Here is a 19,911-nt window from a genome sequence, read left to right as displayed (position 1 = left end):
TTTATATTCTATAAGTTAAGACAATCATAATTAAAAATCATTTAAATAACATCAAAATTTAAAAAGAGTTATGTCTATCTACTATTTGGATAAATTCCACTAATAAATCCGATAATATAATTTATATTATGTTAGTAAATATATCTCATATGTTTTTCTATTCTTGTTTTTCTTTTTCCCCAATTTAATAATAACTAAACACATAATTATATGTATGTAAATGAGATTTGCTTATTAAAATTTGCATTTAAAGTGATATTTTTCCCTAATTAATGAATTTTATTTATTAAGAAAAATATATATTTATTATATTATATATAAGAAAAGTGTTACCAGCTACAAGTTTTACCCCTATATTATGTATTAACTAAATAAATGCAGTTAAATAATATATTTCAATTGTTTTTCTACTCTTAGTTTGCTTCAAGACACCACACAGTTAATTTTTGAACATTTCTTAATATATATATATATTAACAATAACCTCAGAGTCTCCCTTCTTCTGTGTTAAGTTCATCGGGAAATCCCATAGATTGTGGGCCGACCCCGGAAACACCCGAATAGAGTAATAGTAAATCGCTTTTATTTTATACAGAAAGAATTAATAAGAATTGGCTTTTTTACTCTTTCAACCTTTGGTTTGAGGCATATCTCTGAATGTGCCAATGTTGAACTATATTCAACCAACGCAAACTACTTAAAATATAGTAACTTTAAGGGTTTTTTAACAATTTAACTGTAATTAAAATAATTGTTCTTCTTGATAATATCACAGACAGCTAATTTATTTAAAAAATTAATAATTCAGTTTATTTTACAATTTATACATTACTCTACGTGGGTAGGCTCATTGTCGATAGCAACTAAGTCCTGGATTATGAAGTTATATCTAAAACAAAGTAAAGTACTTATTTAGTACTAACGTCATTTTGTTGGTTTGTTTAACTCACCGAAAAGTTTTGCATTCCAGCAGGACTGTAAAACTCGTCCTCCACCAACAATTGCCTACTTCCATATCGATTCCTGTAAAACATATTTGTTTGAGCAAACGTAAAATTGTGTTGAAAGGGGACTTACTCTAAATATTTTCGATAACTCAATAAGCCAACGTATACAAAGACTGAAAATACTACAAAGGAACCCACTACTATTCCCACCAACTGTCCATGGAGTGTTCCTGAGGTACTGGAGGACGGAGTCTTCATTTCCAAAGGGTTATGCCTTCTGTTTTCCTCCGTGTTAGTTCCGTCCTGTATCTCCTCCACTTCATCATCAATTTTTGTGCCTAAAAGACGTTTAATCATTGTTTTTTAAGGGGGAACCAATTGGTTACCTTTAGGTATTGCCTGTGGCACCGTCTCCGACTTGTTGTAAGACGTCGGATGTCCCTCACTGTTGGTGTACAAGTTGGCCGCTTCTTCGTTGAAATAAGTGACGTTGGCGGAAAGCGTGGCCCACGGCGTCGTGTTGTTGGTGTTGGTCGTCACGTTGTAGTAAACCGACTTGACCCTGTTCTTGTTCTCCTCCAGGACATCGTCGGCGGGCTCGGTCTGGCCCGGGAACAACGTGGAGGGCTGCGAGTCTTTCTTTACGTACTTCTTCGATACGGTTTTGGTTAAAACAGTTTTGTTGATGCCCGAGGTGAAGTTTTTTATGGGGAACTCATCGGGCGGCGAGTCGGCGTCGTTCAGCCCTAAAATTGTTAACGAATATCTGATTTATTGGGCTTATTAATTGATTAATGAAGTTAACATTGTTTGACCCAGGCGTAATTGCTTTAATCAACCATCCAGTAAAAAGGTCAAATAAATTATTTACTTTTAAACTGGCGGGCACCTTTAGTTGGACGTCCAAATAATAATAAACCGGCTATTGTTGTTCACAATGTTGGTACAATCCAAAATTTTAATTTAAAATTTAAATATTTAAGAAAATTGAGATTATAAATATTTAAAAGAGAGATTGGCATTCTAATTTTAATGTCACGGGTAACACGTCTTGAATAACACAATTTTTTTTATCAAAGCAGCTCTACTTAACAATGTAACACTATTATAATATTATAAATTTATTAAATTACAATAGGATAAAGTAATTAATCTTATAATTAAACACACACCATTAAAGTGGGTTAAACTATTAATTTAATATTAGCTATAATAATGTTAATATTTAATGTGCCTGTGTACTAACATCGCACTGTTTATATATTTATTAAAAATGCTAATACTAAGAATATTAATATTAATTAAAAGATGACCTGGAAATATTTATTATATTTTTATGTACTTACTTAGAAACCGGTACCAAGCATTTAAAAATATTTTACAGCAGCAAAACAGGAAAATTAAACACGTATATTTTATTTATAATTTATAAAATAAGTGCGATGTTAATTTGAGTAAACACAGTGGTGTATTTGTTTAACGTTTACTTAAAATAGAAAGAAAAAATACAGTTAACCGGTCAAGTAATGATTATGCGACTTCATATTTAATAAATTAAACCAATAACTTATGTGGGAATAAATTATTTATCTTATTGTATTAGTTTAATCAAGTTTTGGGGAGTTTTAATGAAAAAATCAGAAATATTTGGCCTTACCATTCACACTTATGATAAGAAAAGTCAAAAACAGTCCTTTCGCCACAAAATACATGGTCCTTTTATAAAAATCTGTTTCCCATAGGTAATAACACTGGTTTTTATCACACAAACTATAACACATTTAATCTCATATAATTAATAGTACAGATATCACAGATATCATATCAAGTATTTACAACTGGCGACTGTGCTTCTTTAATTGTGTATTTGTGACGACATTTAAACTATGAGCACCGATACTCTCTTATTACTAATACGTTTCGTTGAATTATGCAGCGAGTAATGGGTTTCCCAGAATTAAACACCAATGGGATTTTTATCCCAGAATTGGACGCTAATTGTTGTTATTACATACAACTTTAAAATTTAACCAATTTAATTTATGAACAGGGCAAATGTTACGGCAATAAAAAACAGAGTTTATTTTAAAAAAATAGTACTAAATCCGGGGGTCGAACCTGGGTATCCCCCATCGGTGCCTTATTTAGTCTTATTTTAGGCAACCAATAATACACGGTGGGTTTTGACGTTTAACTTAACCTTATCAAATTTGAGCAATATTTACATTACATCCTGTTGATGTGAAACTCACAACAGTAATATACGACTGGTTGATTTAGTTAAATCGACAATGTCGTGCGAAAAGAAGCCGTACAATTGTCTGACACCAGACGAAAGATTAAAACAACTAATAGATTATTGCAATTTAATGGATGTAGACTATCATGTGGCCCCCATAAAGTACTACTACTACTACAAAACAAATTATTTGATTAATTTGTTACTAATATTGGTTTAACTTTTAGATATTACCGGTCTGGGTTGGAAATGATACGAATGGCCAACGTTTATTACAAGGAAGGGAGCCTGGAAAATGCCTACGTACTTTATTTGAAGTTCATGACCTTGTTCCTGGAAAAAATTAGGAAACACCCGGACTTCAAAACGGTCCCGTCTAAACTTAAGACCGACAATCAGATCCACCTGAAGGAGGTGCTGCCCAAGGCCGAGAAACTGAAGCAGAAACTCTTGGAGAAGTACACCTTGGAGTATAACGCCTTTTTGGCTGAAAAAGTGTGTATTTATTCACTACTGGGGGTGTAAATTAATGAAGTTATTGTAGAAAAGGGAGGCGACGATAAAAGAGCCAAAGCCTAGTCTTCCGGACGTCAGTACGTATGTTAGTACAACTCGTCAGGAGGAACCGACTGTTGTTGCCCCATCAATTGATCAAGTGTCTTACCCTGATGATGAAAGGAGTAGCGTCACACCAACTTCACCAGCCAAGACCAGCAGGTTTGTTTAAACATTAGTAATGGGCACAAATTGTAGCCAAGTTTTTAGTGACCAGTTGGTCCCCAGCGTTGACAGAAGTTCCAAGCCATCTTCACTAGTCTTAGATAATTTCGACAAGAATGTGCTGAGGACTATTATCATTCCAATGAAAGTCATGACTTTGTTCCAAGTCAAAGCTGCCAGCAACACGAACAACCAAGTGGAAACTTGTGGGATTCTTACAGGCAAACTAGTAAGTTAATTTAAAACATCTAGTGGGGCCTCACTAAAGATTAACTTATAGGAAAACCACCAACTGAAAATAACCCACTTAATAATACCAAAGCAAAAAGGGACTGCAGACTCATGTATTACCATGAACGAAGAGGAGATTTTCGACATTCAGGATCAGTATAATTTAATTACTGTGGGGTGGATCCACGTAAGTTTCCCCGGGTGTTATTAATAATTAAATAATTACTGGGCTGATTTTAGACTCATCCTACACAGACTGCATTTTTGTCAAGTGTGGACTTGCATACTCATTGTCCGTATCAACTGTTAATGCCTGAGGCTATTGCCATTGTGTGTTCACCAAAATACAATGAGTAAATATAAATAAATATAAACAACCCAACCTAACCTCCCCTAACCTAACCTGACCTAACCTAACCTAACTTAACCTAAAAATAAATATATAACTTATAAATATATAGAGCAAATTAAGTAAATTAATTTATAAATTTCAGAACTGGGTTTTTCACCCTTTCAACCTTTGGTTTGAAGTACATATCTGAGTGTACCAAAGTGGGGTTCCATCCTCATGTTACTCAGCCCGAATTGTTTGTGGTAGGAGCTAATTAATTAATTAATTATTAATATTAGTTTGTTTATATTTAATTGTTTTTTTAGGTGGCGTCACATATTAGGATCGACAACAATGCTGCACTGGAAGTCATAGACCTTAGATATAATACAAAGTGTTCTACTTAAGTTTTAATAGATGTTTTTGTTATAGCTTTTTATATTCCTATAAAAATTCTATTTATTGCAAATTAACTGTGATTCTTACTAGTATTTTTTATTAACGCTTTCACAAATAAATATGTTTGTTTTCCTCTTGTTGTTTCATTCACTAATTCATCAATTTAGTAAATAATAACAAAGTTATAAATAATGACAACTATAATTATTAAAATAAAATTATTAACAAAAATACATTGGTAACAAAAATAAGTACTGGTTGGCAGGAAATAATATTACTGTGTCCATACTCTGGAATGTGTTTCGTTTTCTCCATCATCCAATAGAAGCCGTCCATTTTATTTTGCCTCTTCAGCTCCGCTCCCACATGTATTCGCACTTGCTCGTGATAATTATTTATCCATCTCCTCTACGGAAACAAATTAAATTTAATCACTTCATTACCACAAAACATGCAGGCTTACATGGTGGACCGACAAAAGGCTCAGCTTCAACAACTTCGGTTCGTACGGTACCAAAGTGAGCACCTTAAAGCCCAAAAACTCGTGCCCGGACGTGTGCCTCAACCAGGGCTTCTCGATAACCTCCAGCACATTCTCCAGCCTGACTCCGAACTCCCCTTCACTGTAAAATCCAGGTTCTAAAACAAAACTAAATTGAAATCAAGCACTTTGAGTGGTTTCCCGAAGGTACCGTTGGTCAAAAAATAGCCCGGCTTGAACTCCTGTTGGCTACTGACGTCAGATTCGTAATAGACTTTAATTGGGGCTAAAAATAAAGACTGCGTTAATATGGGGTTTATACTTTTTTACGTTTACTTAGTTATGTTACATTCGTGAGCTTCTAGAAACGCCCCAATTCCGTGCCCAGTTTCGTGCAAATAGTCCAGGCCGACCTCCCAAAGTGGGGAGCGGGCTAGGACGTCTACGGCCGACATCCTCATGTTGCTTGGGAAGGTCAGAGTGGAAAATTGTATGGCCCCTATCAGTACCCTGGTGTAGGCTTCCTTTTGTGCCTCTGTGGGAGTACCAAAGTGTATCGTTCTGGTCACGTCTGTCGTGCCACCTAAAAAACACCAATTAACTCACTCAGTTGATTGAGTTTCAACGTACAACGTACTATAGTATTGTCCTCCGGAGTCTAGTACGATGGTACTGTTGTCAAGTATTTGCACGTTGGTGTTGGGGGTGGGTTCGTAGTGGGGTTGGGCGGCGTTCGATCCAAAACCTACTATCGTCCTAAAACTGTTGCCCAGACTCAGGTTCTGTTCGTAACGGTACGTGTCCAGGATTTTGGCCATGTCCATTTCAGTGAACGAGTCACCGACTTTAAACTGGAAGTTACAAGATTAATCCTTTGACTACTTCCACTTTCTATTGAGTAAATTCTTACCCGCTTTTCGAAATAAGCTAGACAGTCGCAGAAGGCAGCTGCGTCAGTGATTTGGGCACTTCTCATGTTTACTATTTCGGTGGGGTTCTTGTTGGCTTTCAAGTAAATGATTGGTGATTGCCTGGGGAGGATTTTTTCAGGAATTATGTGGCTGTAAATTGCGTGACTGGCTCCCGCACTATAAACGCAATGGCTAGGTACTAAGATTTTGTTGTACTTCTGAGATTTCGTCTTCAAGTCGTTCCAAATGCTGTCGTAGCTTTTTATGCTAAAAATTAGAGTGAATTAAGGTTAAACAGAGGTTTCCTGGGTACTTACATGACGGTGTCAGAGACTATATAAGGTGCAGCCGCCTGCAGGTACTGCGTGACATTGTTCCTGAGCAGCTGGCTTCGGTTAACGTAGAAATAGACGTCGTACTCCTCAATGATGACGTAGCTTCGCACGAAGGGGCTGTAGGGCACGTCCCTGCCCCTGATGTTGAGTAACCAGGATATTTCGTCCAAGGCCGTCACCACCATGGCGTCCGCGCCCCACCTCTTGATTTCCCGCCTCGTTTCCGCCAGCTTCTCCGTGTAGTTCTTGCCTGCAATACCCGAATTCATGACCTGAATATAACAATTCATTGCACACCTGCGTATTTTATGTCCCACACGAAGGCGTCCTTGCTCCTCCTGGGCGGCCGCTCGTCCTCCGGCCAAATCAGGTCGATGAGGCTGCTGTTCAGGCCGACCAACCTGAGGTGGGCGTCCTGGAACTCGTGCTTCAGCTGTATCCACATGTGCTGCGATATGATTTTGGGGTCGATGCCGATTCTGGAGCCGAACGGAAGTTGGTCTTTGAGCCACTGGGCTTTGGAGGGTATGTTCTTGTGGCCCTCCCTCATCAGCAGCCAGTCGCAGTTCATCTGCTCGTCGGCCTGGAGGTGGTACCGCCCGTCCGTCCACAAGGCAGCCTTGTGCTGCGTTATGATGGCGTCCCCGTACGACCCGCTGAAGCCCGAGATGTACTCCCGTCGTCTGTCGTGCTCGTCCACGTCCGTGCTCTGAAACACAGCAATTTAACCCTAGGCCAATTAAGTAACTGTTAATTAAGGTACTTGGTGTTCGTCCCCGGAGAGAACGATGTAGGCGTCAATTGCTGGCATAGCCAGTGCCACTTCGGATCTCATTATCTCCCTGAGTTTGGTCAGTCTGCTCGTTGTGTCGACTCGTCTTTCAGGCTGGCGAATGTGACCGCGTCTCGAACACGCCTTCCTCAGCTCGCCCCTTTGTTTCAGCTCTTCGTTGTAGCAGGAACAGAAGCCGAGGAGAAGGCCTGAAATTTTACCTGTTTAATAAAGTTAATCGGCGTTTAAGGGTGTTTCTGTCAATAGGTGAACGTATGTGGCGTCATTGGTAACAGGGAAACATGATGGGGGAGGCGTTTAGGCGCCGTCGTTACGCGTCGCGACGCTAATCCTTACAATAAACACCTCGAAGTCAAGGACTGAACGTGGTGGAAGGGTATGAGTATAGTATTAAAAGTGAAACACTTTAAAATATATTTAAATCTAACGTTAATTCGTTTAATTTAAACAAAATGTATAAAAATGTAGTTTATTATTTAAACAATATACATAATATTATAATAAATATCATTAATTTCCCTTAAAAATGTGAACAATTAATAGATTATAATCACATCAACCCTATTTTTTAATATCATAATTATAATATTATATTAAAATAATAATTATAACAGATTATCATTATTAATATTAATGGTAAATGATTTAATTAATACTCTAGCACAATATTTTAGTTATTTAGAATATTTTATGTGATAAATTGGTTTATTATTTATCATTTGATGAATAAATGTAGGTATTTAAAGGATATAAATTTGTGTAATCGTTGAAAATTATTTATTGACAAAATAATTCGTTTGTCATTTATCAAATGACAATAAAATTGTTCGTTGAACCGTTTCAATCCCGGAAATGTGTCGGATAGTCGATAGGGATAGTCTGGACTGATAATCCAGGCGTGGGAGATCAACACTGGATTCGGGTCACAGGATAACAGACTAAACAGGAGTTGTAAAGGATAATGCCTACACTAGATTTGGATATATATTTCTGTGAGGATTTGCTCAATCAATATTTGCCTCTTCGCTCACTCCAGCTTTGTAAATTTAAATGAAAATGTCAATTTAAACACATTTAATTAAGTTAAAATAAAACATATATTTACTAATTTGATAAGAAATATCTTTAAATTACATTTTTTATAATAAATTATGATAATTTCACATGTTTGAAAGAAGTTTTGGAGTGAAATAAGTTAAAATAAGACATATATTAACTAATTTAATAATAAATATTTATTATTATGTATTAACTTTTTAGTATTTAGTTTTACTACTTCAATATACTCTTTAAATTACATTTTTATAATAAATTATAACTATTTCACTTATTTGAAAGAAGTTTTGGAGTGAAAAAAGTTAAAGCAAGACATATTTTAACTAATTTGATAAGAAATATTTTTTATTATGCCTAATTATGTATAAACTTTTAAGCATTTAGTTTTACTTCTTTAATATAATCTTTAAATTACATTTTTTATAATAAATTATGTGAATTTCACTTGTGTGAAAGAAGTTTTGTAGTGAAATAAGTTAAAGCAAGACATATATTAACTAATTTGACAAGAAATATTTTTTATTATACCTAATTATATATAAACTTTTAAGTATTTAGTTTTACTACTTCAATATTATCTTTAAATTATATTTTTTATAACGAATTATGATAATTTCACTTGTTTGAAAGAAGTTTTGGAGTGAAATATGTTAAAGTAAGACATATTAACTAATTTGACAAGAAATATTTTTTATTATACCTAATTATGTATTAACTTTTTAGTATTTAGTTTTACTACTTCAATATGATCTTTAAATTACATTTATTATAACGAATTATGATAATTTCACTTGTTTGAAAGAAGTTTTGGAGTGAAATATGTTAAAGCAAGACATATATTAACTAATTTGATAAGAAATATTTTTTATTATACCTAATTATGTATTAACTTTTTAGTATTTAGTTTTACTACTTCAATATGATCTTTAAATTACATTTATTATAACGAATTATGATAATTTCACTTGTTTGAAAGAAGTTTTGGAGTGAAATATGTTAAAGCAAGACATATATTAACTAATTTGATAAGAAATATTTTTTATTATGCCTAATTATGTATAAACTTTTATGCATTTAGTTTTATTACTTCAATATAATCTTTAAATTACATTTTTATAATAAATTATGATAATTTCACTTGTATGAAAAAAGTTCTGGAGTGAAATAAGTTAATGTAAGACATATATTAACATTTTTTATTATACCTAATTATGTATTAACTTTTTAGTATTTAGTTTTACTACTTCAATATGATCTTTAAATTACGTTTTTATAATAAATTATAATAATTTCACTTGTTTAAAAGAACTTTTAGAGTGAAATAAGTTAAAACAAGACATATATTACCTAAAACTTTAATTGTCTAAACATTAATTCTGTTGTGTATATATTTTTATGTGCAGATTAATCTTAAAAAATGTATTATCTGTTAAAAAATATAACCGAGATACACTATGACAATTTACCATTAAAAACATGTTTTTGTGGTAAAGATATTAACAGTAAAAAATGCTTATTTGTTTATACGTATAAGTATATAAACCAGAAAACTAAATGAATGCACCATGTCAGTCTTTTTCATACATAAAACTTGACTTGTAACAATGCCAGGTGGTGGTGGTGGTGCATACGTAAGACAACCAGCCGATAACCAGCTGCTGGAATTCGCCAGAGAACATGAGGCACAGTAAACCACAAAATCACAACAACCTAATAAAATTGTTAACATTTTTAAGGACGAAGAGGAATCAGTGACCACAACGTCAGGGAACCCGAACCCATTCCAAAATGCCACCCTAACAGTGGGTCCAAAGGGCCCAATTTTATTGCAGGACTGGTTTTACATTGATGAAATGTCCCACTTTGATCGTGAACGCATCCCTGAACGGGTGGTGCACGCCAAGGGTGCCGGGGCGTTCGGGTACTTCGAAGTGACCCACGACATCACCCAGTACACTGCTGCGAAGGTGTTCTCTGAAATAGGCAAGAAGACACCTCTGGCTGTCAGGTTTGGGCTTAGTTTATGGGCAAATTGTTGGTCGTTAACTAAATCTTTGTAGGTTCTCTCAAGTGGCAGGTGAGATGGGTTATCCGGACACTGTAAGGGACATAAGAGGGTTCGCCGTCAAGTTTTACACTGAGGACGGAATATGGGACCTTGTAGGCAACAATACACCGATATTTTTCATCAAGGACGCCGCCCTTTTTCCTAGTTTCATTCACATTCTCAAAAGGTACCACCAGGAACTTACTTTAAGTACATTCTTCACTGTGGTGATCAATTTTAGGAACCCTGTGACGCACCTACGTGACCCAGACATGTTTTGGGACATGATAACCTTGCGTGCCGAGACCACACACCAGTCCATGATATTCTTTTCCGACAGGGGGATCCCCTACACTTACCGCAACATGCACGGCTATGGTTCTGACACTTTTGCCTTTGTTAATAAGTTTGGCAAGTTTTTCTACTGCAAGTTCCACTATCTAACCAACCAAGGTAAGTCAGGGAGGTTGTACGACAGCTTTAAACCATTGTCTTAATGATAATGCAGGAATACAGGGTCTGACGGCGGCCCAGGCAACCAGGATAGCAGGAGAGGACCCAGATTGGTACATCAGAGACCTGTACAACGCAATAGCTAAAGGCGACTACCCCTCCTGGGACTTCTACATCCAAATAATGACCCCCGAACAAGCAGCCACCAACACCTACGACCCCTTCGACGTAACCAAAGTGTGGCTGCACGCCGACTACCCTTTGATACCAGTGGGACGGATAGTCCTGAACAGGAACCCCAAGAATTACTTCGCCGAAGTGGAACAGATGGGCTTCGACCCGGCTCATTTGATACCGGGAATTGAGCCGAGTCCCGATAGGATGTTGCAGGGGAGGCTGTTCGCCTACGGCGACACCCACAGACACCGCTTGGGGCCCAACAGCCTCCAGTTGCCGGTCAACAGTCCGTTCAAGTTCCACACGTACACCAGAGACGGCTACGGCACCATCAACAGCCAAGGTGGCGCCCCCAACTACCACCCCAACAGTTTCAGGGGCCCCGTCTCAGATAAAAGGGCCAACGCTTTGTCCCCGGCCATTCCTTTAGTGGGGGTTGCCGACAGGACGGACAACGCTCAGGACGACACCAATTATATTCAGGCCAGGCTGTTGTGGGACAGGGTGCTCAAGCCGGACGAGAAGGCGAGGACGATTGACAATATCGTGATGATGTTGAAGTTGGCGAACAACGTGCTGCAGCACAGGGCTATTAATAACTTCTCGAACGTCGATCCGGAACTGGGACGCGTGCTGAGGGAGAAGCTTCAGAAAATTCAGACGCACGCCGACTTGTAAACTTTGCCGGAACGTTTTTATGTTATTATCTTATGTTTACTCTGTTATGTTTTTAATTTTTCATTAATATATTTGTAATTAATATAAATTATGCAGATGAAATTGAGTTATTTATATTCTTTTTTGGTGTATTCATTAATTTACTTGATGAGAACACGTTCCCTTCAATTATGGATGAAGAAAATCTTTGTCTTTAACCATATTCAATGATAAAAGTATCAAAATAATATTTAAATATCAAAATTTTTATTAAAATGTTCGTAAATAAGATAAAATCTAAAGAGAAAAGTGGTCCAAGATGATACAAAGTTATCATTCTCAATTTATTTAGGTTAGGTTATCTATCCAGGCAAATCTTCATAAAAATATGTATATTTAAGATAACTTAGGTTAGGTTAGGTTAAGAGAAAGGTAAATCAACTTAAATAATATGTAATAAATATTAATTAATCAAATGAAAATGGCTTTTATTAGTGAATTTACAAATTTACATCTTTGGAATATATTTCCTTCAATTATGGATAAAGAAAATCCTTTTGTAAAGTATCAAAATAATAATTAAATATCAAAATTTTCATTAAAATATTTGTAAGTAACATAAAATCTAAAGAGAAAAATGGCGCTAGATGATAAAAAGTTATCATAGAGAAATAATCCTCATTTTTTTAGGTTATGTTATCTATACAGGCAAATATCCATAAAATATGTATATGTAAGATAAGTTAGGTTAGGTTAGGTTAAGAGAAAGATAATTAATTAATTAATATGTAATAAATGTTAATTATTCCAATAAAAATGTCTTTTTTATATCTTTTATTAACGACTTTACTAATTTACATCTTGGGAACATATTTTCTTCAATTATGGATAAAGAAAATCTTTGTCTTCAACAATATTTAATGATAAAATATCACAATAATATTTAAATATCAAATTTTTATTAAAATGTTTTTAAATAAGATAAAATCTAAAGAGAAAAATGGTGCTAGATGATAAAAAGTTATCACTGACAAATAATCCTCAATTTTTTTAGGTTAGGTTATCTACACAGGCAAATATTCATAAAAATATGTATATATAAGATAAGTTAGGTTAGGTTAGGTTAAGAGAATGGTAAATCAACTTAATTAATACGTAATAAGTATTAATTATTCAAATGAAAATGACTTTTCTGAGTTTTATTAGTGAATTTATTAATTTACATTTCAGGAACATATTTCCTTCAATTATATATAAAGAAAACCTTTGTCTTTAAGCGTATTTAGTAATAAAAGTGTCAAAATAATAGCAAATTTTCATTAAAATGTTTATAAATAACATATACTATAAAGAGAAAAGTGGTCTAAAACAATAAAAAGTGACCTCAGAGAAATAATCCCCAGTTTGTTTAGGTTAAGTTATCTAAACAGGCAAATTTTCATAAAAATATGGATACGTAAGCTACGTTAGGTTAGGTTAGGTCAAAAGTAAGATAAATCAACTTAATTTTATTTATTTATATTTCAGCATGTGTCTGAGCCTTGATTCCCCTCCTTATCCTGTTCCCAAAGTCCGGATCGACCTTGGAAAAGTTCTGTATGGCCCTATCCTGAATCACCCCGTTGGCCAGTCTCAGACTCTCCACAATGTTCCTGACCAGCCTCTCCCTTTCGTCCGGCTTGAGCACCCTCTGATAGAAAACCCTCGACTGCGTAAAATTATCCTCCGAATTGTTGTCGGTCCTCTTCACGTGGGCGTCCACGTGGAGGACTGGGGAGAGGGCGTCAGCCCTCTTGTCGTTCTCGGGCCCGTGGAAGCTGTTGGGGTAGTAATTGGGGGCGTCCCCTTGATTGTCTATGTTGTGGGCACCGTCCCTGCTGTAGTTGTGCACTTTAAAGGGCCTGTTGACTGGAATTTGTCGGTAGTTGGTGCCCAGTCTGTACATCTGGGTGTTCCTGTAGGCGAAGAGGCGTCCTTGCAGCATCCGGTCCGGTGACGGTTCGATTCCTGCAGGTTTCAACTGATGAAACATTCCTTCAAGTTTTAGGGGCTTAACCCACCTGGTATTAAGTTAGCCGGGTCGAAGGCTAGTTGTTCCACTTCTGCGAAGTAGTTCTTGGGCACCCTGTTCAGCACGAACCTCCCCACCGGTATTAGGGGGAAGTCGGCGTGGTACCACACTTTGGTCATGTCGAAGGGGTTGAAGTGACTCTCCGCAGCCTGTTCCGGGGTCATTATCTGCACGTAGAAGTCCCAAGATGGGAAGTCTTTGCTTTCTATGGCGTTGTACAGGTCCCTCAGGTGGTAGTCGGGGTCTTGCCCGGCTATTTTGGCCGCCAACTCCGGCGCCAAGTTTCTAATGCCTTGGTTGGTTTTCATGTGGAACTTGCAGTAGAAAAACTTGCCGAACTTGTTGACGAAGGCGTAGGTGTGGGAGCCGTAGCCGTGCATGTGTCTGTAGCTGGCGGGGATTCCCCTGTCCGAGAACATCAGGACTGTTTGGTGGGTTGTTTCGGGCCTTAAGGAAAGCATGTCCCAGAACATGTCTGGGTCACGTAGATGAGTCTTGGGGTTTCTACGAGTAAATAACTGAAGTTACAGCTATAATTCTGGTTATATTATATAGGTTAATTGCCTTTTTAGAATGTGGATCAAACTGGGGAAGAGTATGGCGTCATTAATGAAGAATATTGGGGTGTTGTTCCCAACCAAGTCCCAGATACCATCATCAGTGTAGAACTTCATGGCGAAGCCTCTGATGTCAGTGACAGTGTCAGCATAACCACGTTCCCCAAAAACTGTCGAAAACCTTTGAAACCACACTGTTATAGAGTTATTCCCCACAATAACTATGACTAAAGTCACCTTATGGCAATGGGGGTTCTTTTGCCAACCTCAGCAAAGACACTAGCAGCCGTATATTGAGTAATATCGTGAGTAACTTCGAAGTAACCGAAGGCCCCAGCCCCGTTGGCGTGCACCACCCTCTCAGGTATCCGTTCGTGGGTGAAATGGGACAGTTCATCGATCAAATCGATGTCCTGCAACAAGGTGGGGCCCTGGTGACCGACGGTCAGGCTGGCGTCCTTGTCGCCGACAGGATTGCCCGATCCTGTCGTCGTCGAATGGTCGTCGTCCTAAAATCGCCGGTTTAAATATAACGACAATTTGGCGGGCGAGACTTACGAAATGTTTCTTGGCGTATTCGAGGAGTTGGTTTGAGGCCGTGTCGCGTTTTTTGAACTCGAATTTCGACATGGTGGCACACCGTTGGTTCGGACTGAGTTTTGGTTTTTCGATGGGGCGAATATATAGTGGTGTTTTTAATCGTCAACCGGATGTATAGAAATTTGATTAAAAATATGTTTTGGGCATTTCTAATACGATTATTTGTGGTTAAAACTATGTTTTTCACAAACAATACTGAGAATTTGGCTTAATTCAAAAATATATCTATTTATAAATAATTAAAATGATCAAATTATAATTTATAAAATAATAAAAAAACAAACTAACTGTGTTTTTTATATGTTAATCTCAATATTATGTTTAATATAATCACTAATTTAAATCAACATAATAAAATTAACAAATTTATTCAAGTAATTGTCTTTTACAAAAATATTTTTAATAAAATATTACTTTAAAGATGAAAATAATGCAAACAATAATAATAAAACAAGTAAGAGGAGTAAAAATATGGTAAAATAAATTATTCGGGGAACTCTTTCTTAAAAAAGTATTAATTATTAAATATTAACTTAAATTCTTTGTAAAAAACATTAAATTCAAAGTATCAACTTGTTATTGGTTAAAAACAGTATTATGTTTGATTTTTACAACTTAGTTACTGTAACATCTTTTTATTTTCATAGATAAAACAAGTAAAAAGTATAAAAATATAGTAAAATAAATATATTCAGGAAACTGTTTCTTAAAAAACTATTAATCATAAAATATTAACTTAAATTCTTTGTAAAAAACATTAAATCAAAGTACTAACTTGTTATTGGTTAAAAACAGTATTATGTTTAATTTTACAACTAATTTACTTTAAGATCTTTGTATTTTCATAGATAAAACAAGTAAAAGGTATAAAACATAGTAAAATAAATATATTCAGGGAACAGTTTCTTAAAAAAGTGTTGATCATTAAATATTAACTTAAATTATTTGTAAAAAACATTAAATTCAAAGTACCAACTTGTTATTGGTTAAAAACAGTATTTTGTTCAATTTTACAACTAATTTACCGTAAGATCTTTGTATTTTCATAGATAAAACAAGTAAAAGGTATAAAACATAGTAAAATAAATATATTCAGGAAACTGTTTCTTAAAAAACTATTAATCATAAAATATTAACTTAAATTCTTTGTAAAAAACATTAAAACAAAGTACTAACTTGTTATTGGTTAAAAACAGTATTATGTTTAATTTTACAAACTAATTTACTTTAAGATCTTTGTATTTTCATAGATAAAACAAGTAAAAGGTATAAAACATAGTAAAATAAATATATTCAGGGAACTGTTTCTTAAAAAAGTGTTGATCATTAAATATTAACTTAAATTATTTGTAAAAAACATTAAATTCAAAGTACCAACTTGTTATTGGTTAAAAACAGTATTATGTTCAATTTTACAACTAATTTACTGTAAGATCTTTGTATTTTCATAGATAAAACAAGTAAAAGGTATAAAACATAGTAAAATAAATATATTCAGGGAACTGTTTCTTAAAAAAGTGTTGATCATTAAATATTAACTTAAATTATTTGTAAAAAACATTAGATTCAAAGTACCAACTTGTTATTGGTTAAAAACAGTATTATGTTTAATTTTACAACTAATTTACTGTAAGATCTGTTTATTTTCATAGATAAAACAAGTAAAAGGTATAAAAATATAGTAAAATAAATATATTTAGGGAATTGTTTCTTAAAAAAGTGTTAATCATTAAATATTAACTTAAATTCTTTGTAAAAAACATTAAATTGAAAGTACTAAACATTGGTTAAAAACAGTATTATGTTTAATTTTACAACTAATTTACTGTAAGATCTTTTTATTTACATGGGTAAATAGGTAAAGGAATAAAAACATAGTAAAATCAAGGAACTGTTTGTTAAAAAAGAATTAATCATTAAATATACACATTAAATTCACACTTTTTATTGATTAAAAACAGTAGTATGTTTATTTTTATAACTTATTTACTGCAAGATCTTTGTATTTTCATGGGTAAAATAAATAAAAGGTATTATTATGTATATATTAATAGATAATAAAAATAAAATTATATTTGATTTAACCACTATTCCACTTTAATGTATTTTTATTTATACAGATAAAAGACAGTGAAGAAATAGGTTCAAAGAACCGTTTTCAAAGCAGACATTAGTCATGAAATATTAATATAAGTTCCCTGTAAAAGAGTAAAATAATTTTTCAGAATACATTTTCCACTTACTTTCTGAAATATTAGAAAATTAGGCTATTTTTATCAAGCCCTAAAAATAGTAATGATTCACTTATTACAAATACTCAATATGTTATGTCGAAACCAACTAGTTAAAAAAAATCTGAAAATAAACCAATGAGGCAACCGTAAAGTCAATTTACGTTATTACTTCATTAAAACATAACAGGATCCACATTTTTTATGGCAATAACTGATGTTATAATATTATAATGGTGGTCTGTCAGTCTGGTAATGTTAAGGGTAAAAGGGTGTGTAAGTGGGCGCACCTATGGTTATAAAACGGAGCGAAATGATATTGAGCTTCCTTTTTATACACTATTAACCCAGATTTTACAGGCGGTGAGCTCAGAGGGCCATACATCATTATACCTCACTGTTTTGATTCATAGTCATCAGTTTATTTAAGATTTTCAGTAAATTGAACCAGTCACAACTATTAATTTGTCATATATAAAACGTTTATTGGCACAGAAAACCATCATTTTTTTTATTTAGTAACTTAATTTGAGTTAATTATGGTGCTTAAGCCATTATTTATTATAATATTAGTGTAAGTTATAAGTGAAGACCAACACGCCACTGATGGGAGTGGAAATAAATAAGGAGGGTCAAATTTACATTAAGTAATATGGTATCAAAAATAGAAAACTGGAGATAAACGACTGCAGTGAAATATGTTATTTATTTGGTGTAATATTAAATTTTAAACTTATATTTTTAGAACCTCAAAACTAAATATACAATCAGAATTTAGCAAAGAAGAATTTATTTATTAGACTTTGTTATTTATTGTTCTTAATGAATTAAGTTTATAAATTTTTAAGGCTACGTACATTTTTATTTGTGATACATATTTTCAGTATCAATTATTGTTTATTTTTAGAACCATATCTAATTTTAATGTTTACTTTTTCCACAATTTTTTGGCCTCCATTCAAGTTCCCAATTGTGTCTAGGTTAGTTAAAATTTGTGCTCAATAAGTACATAAATAATATTAAAGCTTATAAAGCTGTCACAACAGTATTTAATCGTTTTATTTCAGTAATTGTTGTTCCGCCATATTTAATTCATCAATGATTAAATAAATAATCCAATTATTGATGTGTAAAGTGGTTATAAACTTTTCATAATCAATTATTGTTAATTTATTAACTAAAATTAGTAAATTAACTTAATAACAGCACTAAGAATGAATAAATAAAGTATTATGCCAACCTAACCTAACCTAAAAATTTGTATCATATTTGGCGTATGTAAATAAATCATTATTTAATTCAAAATGATGGAAAGGACTCACACACATATTTACGTGGCGCGTGGTGCATATGTGCTTGAAATCAGGATAACAGCATGGCGAGGAGTTTCGAAATACGCATCTCACATGCCGTTTATACACACACGGGCATTGTTTATGTACATATATGGTGTTTTAATGGTCGGCTTTGTGTGTGTTTTATGTAAACGTTGCTTGTAAATGTTTTATTAATTAGTTAATCACTTAAATAAATTAAAAATTGATAAAAATGTGCTTCAGGCAAGGAAAAGGAGGCGTCTGAAAAGTGGCTGGGGGTGAGGGAAACCCCCCTGGACTCCACACCAGAGTATTTAATGTAGTGGTTTTTAATTTTGGTCTGTGTCACTCACTAATTTTAGCTTTTTTATGTTATTTTTATCACGTTTTAGTTATTGTTGTGATGCACGTCCCTATTTATAACCTTTCCCTGATAATCATCAAAGGTTCAAAGACAATTTTACGCATCACCGTCCGATATTAACAATAATAAAATTGTTTTGACATTCAATTGTTGGCCACATAAATTATGCTCGAGAAATTAGTCTAGCCAAGTCGTTTATTAAATCAGAACGCGTAAACTGGGTCACTAACATTTGATTAAAAATATTTATAGTTTCTTAATTTTAGCCGCAGATGCATTACTTTAGACTTTAGTGCATATTTTGAATTGTGGTGAGATAAAAGGTTTGTTTTGAAGTTGAACTGTTGCTAAACCTGATAAGCCCCCATAAAAATAAACTTATTGGCTGATTGTCTAATAATTAAGCTAAATAATTATGTTTAAACACTAAAAACATTAAGTCTTTTTAATAAAGTCTTCACCAGGTGGTGAAAAGTGGTGATTAAACTAATATTTTGTCCTGTGGTCACCAATTAAAACTCACATAAAGTTAATAAAGCGATTGACTTGTGCAGGTACATGATGTCCTTCTTGTGGGGCACAAAACAATTGTTTCACATTAAATGCAGCACTCAAATTGTTACTGTTAGTATTTAAAAATAATCGCGGTCAACTTTTCGCGCGCCCGTCGCAACTTACTTACTTACTTCACTGATGGGAATGTTTGGGAGATTTGGACAAGTTGGAAAATGGTGCATGCGCGTGTTGGGGCATGTGGGTGTGCGAGTGGTGCGCCAAAAAAATTTGCATTTGTTGATAATGAAGAGTAATTTATTGAAAAGTTCAATTGGTAAACTAATTAAGTTGCTTTTCGATGTGTACTGAGCGTACAAATATTTACTAAGTCCGGGTTCAACTGGAACCAATTTAAGTGGTTAATTTATTGAAAAACATCAATGTTTTCTTTTAGTGGCAATAAAATTAAGTAAAAAATTATTGCAAATCACTTTTGTATT

The 19,911-nt window shown here is 34.1% G+C and overlaps 5 protein-coding genes across 5 annotated transcripts; 2 read left to right on the top strand and 3 right to left on the bottom strand.

Annotated features, from left to right (window-relative positions):
- Positions 1–764: 764 nt before the first annotated feature.
- Positions 765–2,851, bottom strand: LOC109606458 (uncharacterized). Its single transcript, XM_020023010.2, has 5 exons — positions 2,605–2,851; positions 1,334–1,693; positions 1,078–1,285; positions 951–1,023; positions 765–889 (listed from the first exon to the last, which is right to left on the bottom strand). Exons 1-5 carry the CDS (start codon positions 2,726–2,728, stop codon positions 884–886), a joined length of 771 nt encoding a protein of 256 aa, XP_019878569.2. The 5' UTR covers positions 2,729–2,851; the 3' UTR covers positions 765–883.
- Positions 2,852–3,148: 297 nt separating this feature from the next.
- On the top strand, positions 3,149–4,999 carry LOC109606460 (STAM-binding protein-like). The gene is made up of 8 exons (XM_020023011.2): positions 3,149–3,348; positions 3,414–3,681; positions 3,731–3,903; positions 3,952–4,135; positions 4,187–4,324; positions 4,378–4,490; positions 4,632–4,731; positions 4,795–4,999. Exons 1-8 carry the CDS (start codon positions 3,239–3,241, stop codon positions 4,873–4,875), a joined length of 1,167 nt encoding a protein of 388 aa, XP_019878570.1. The 5' UTR covers positions 3,149–3,238; the 3' UTR covers positions 4,876–4,999.
- Positions 5,000–5,049: 50 nt separating this feature from the next.
- On the bottom strand, positions 5,050–19,599 carry LOC109606580 (xaa-Pro aminopeptidase ApepP). Its single transcript, XM_049965383.1, has 10 exons — positions 19,440–19,599; positions 7,358–7,575; positions 6,892–7,303; positions 6,577–6,844; positions 6,259–6,526; positions 5,986–6,199; positions 5,698–5,931; positions 5,560–5,634; positions 5,331–5,506; positions 5,050–5,275 (listed from the first exon to the last, which is right to left on the bottom strand). The coding sequence occupies exons 1-10, from the start codon at positions 19,474–19,476 to the stop codon at positions 5,075–5,077; spliced, it is 2,103 nt and encodes a 700-aa protein (XP_049821340.1). The 5' UTR covers positions 19,477–19,599; the 3' UTR covers positions 5,050–5,074.
- LOC109606578 (catalase-like) lies at positions 10,087–12,036 on the top strand. The gene is made up of 5 exons (XM_020023120.2): positions 10,087–10,125; positions 10,180–10,451; positions 10,504–10,677; positions 10,732–10,943; positions 10,999–12,036. The coding sequence occupies exons 2-5, from the start codon at positions 10,297–10,299 to the stop codon at positions 11,796–11,798; spliced, it is 1,341 nt and encodes a 446-aa protein (XP_019878679.2). The 5' UTR covers positions 10,087–10,125; positions 10,180–10,296; the 3' UTR covers positions 11,799–12,036.
- Positions 13,275–15,213, bottom strand: LOC109606579 (catalase-like). The gene is made up of 5 exons (XM_020023121.2): positions 14,964–15,213; positions 14,643–14,914; positions 14,413–14,586; positions 13,838–14,352; positions 13,275–13,784 (listed from the first exon to the last, which is right to left on the bottom strand). The coding sequence occupies exons 1-5, from the start codon at positions 15,033–15,035 to the stop codon at positions 13,294–13,296; spliced, it is 1,524 nt and encodes a 507-aa protein (XP_019878680.2). The 5' UTR covers positions 15,036–15,213; the 3' UTR covers positions 13,275–13,293.
- Positions 19,600–19,911: the final 312 nt, after the last annotated feature.

The sequence above is a fragment of the Aethina tumida genome, chromosome 3 (assembly GCF_024364675.1).
Source record: "Aethina tumida isolate Nest 87 chromosome 3, icAetTumi1.1, whole genome shotgun sequence".
Lineage (NCBI taxonomy): Eukaryota > Metazoa > Arthropoda > Insecta > Coleoptera > Nitidulidae > Aethina > Aethina tumida.
Note: the sequence above shows the minus strand (reverse complement) of the source record. Positions and strands in the feature narration are given on the sequence as shown.

Bases quoted from the DNA above. Each gene is read 5' to 3' on its own strand.
- LOC109606458 (XM_020023010.2), bottom strand. From the start codon at position 2,728: ATGTGTTATAGTTTGTGTGATAAAAACCAGTGTTATTACCTATGGGAA. The intron at 1,694-2,604 runs GTAAGGCCAAAT...TAACAATTTTAG, and splicing joins TCTTATCATAAGTGTGAATG to GGCTGAACGACGCCGACTCG. The intron at 1,024-1,077 runs GTAAGTCCCCTT...TATGTTTTACAG, and splicing joins AGTTATCGAAAATATTTAGA to GAATCGATATGGAAGTAGGC.
- LOC109606460 (XM_020023011.2), top strand. From the start codon at position 3,239: ATGTCGTGCGAAAAGAAGCCGTACAATTGTCTGACACCAGACGAAAGA. The intron at 3,682-3,730 runs GTGTGTATTTAT...AAGTTATTGTAG, and splicing joins ACGCCTTTTTGGCTGAAAAA to AAAAGGGAGGCGACGATAAA. The intron at 3,904-3,951 runs GTTTGTTTAAAC...CCAAGTTTTTAG, and splicing joins TCACCAGCCAAGACCAGCAG to TGACCAGTTGGTCCCCAGCG.
- LOC109606578 (XM_020023120.2), top strand. From the start codon at position 10,297: ATGTCCCACTTTGATCGTGAACGCATCCCTGAACGGGTGGTGCACGCC. The intron at 10,452-10,503 runs GTTTGGGCTTAG...AAATCTTTGTAG, and splicing joins AAGACACCTCTGGCTGTCAG to GTTCTCTCAAGTGGCAGGTG. The intron at 10,944-10,998 runs GTAAGTCAGGGA...ATGATAATGCAG, and splicing joins CCACTATCTAACCAACCAAG to GAATACAGGGTCTGACGGCG.
- LOC109606579 (XM_020023121.2), bottom strand. From the start codon at position 15,035: ATGTCGAAATTCGAGTTCAAAAAACGCGACACGGCCTCAAACCAACTC. The intron at 14,587-14,642 runs GTGACTTTAGTC...GTGGTTTCAAAG, and splicing joins AGAACCCCCATTGCCATAAG to GTTTTCGACAGTTTTTGGGG. The intron at 14,353-14,412 runs GCAATTAACCTA...ATTTACTCGTAG, and splicing joins TTGATCCACATTCTAAAAAG to AAACCCCAAGACTCATCTAC.
- LOC109606580 (XM_049965383.1), bottom strand. From the start codon at position 19,476: ATGTACCTGCACAAGTCAATCGCTTTATTAACTTTAT. The intron at 7,576-19,439 runs GTGAGTTTTAAT...GTAAAATTTCAG, and splicing joins AATCGCTTTATTAACTTTAT to GCCTTCTCCTCGGCTTCTGT. The intron at 5,635-5,697 runs GTAACATAACTA...CTTTATTTTTAG, and splicing joins GTTTCTAGAAGCTCACGAAT to CCCCAATTAAAGTCTATTAC.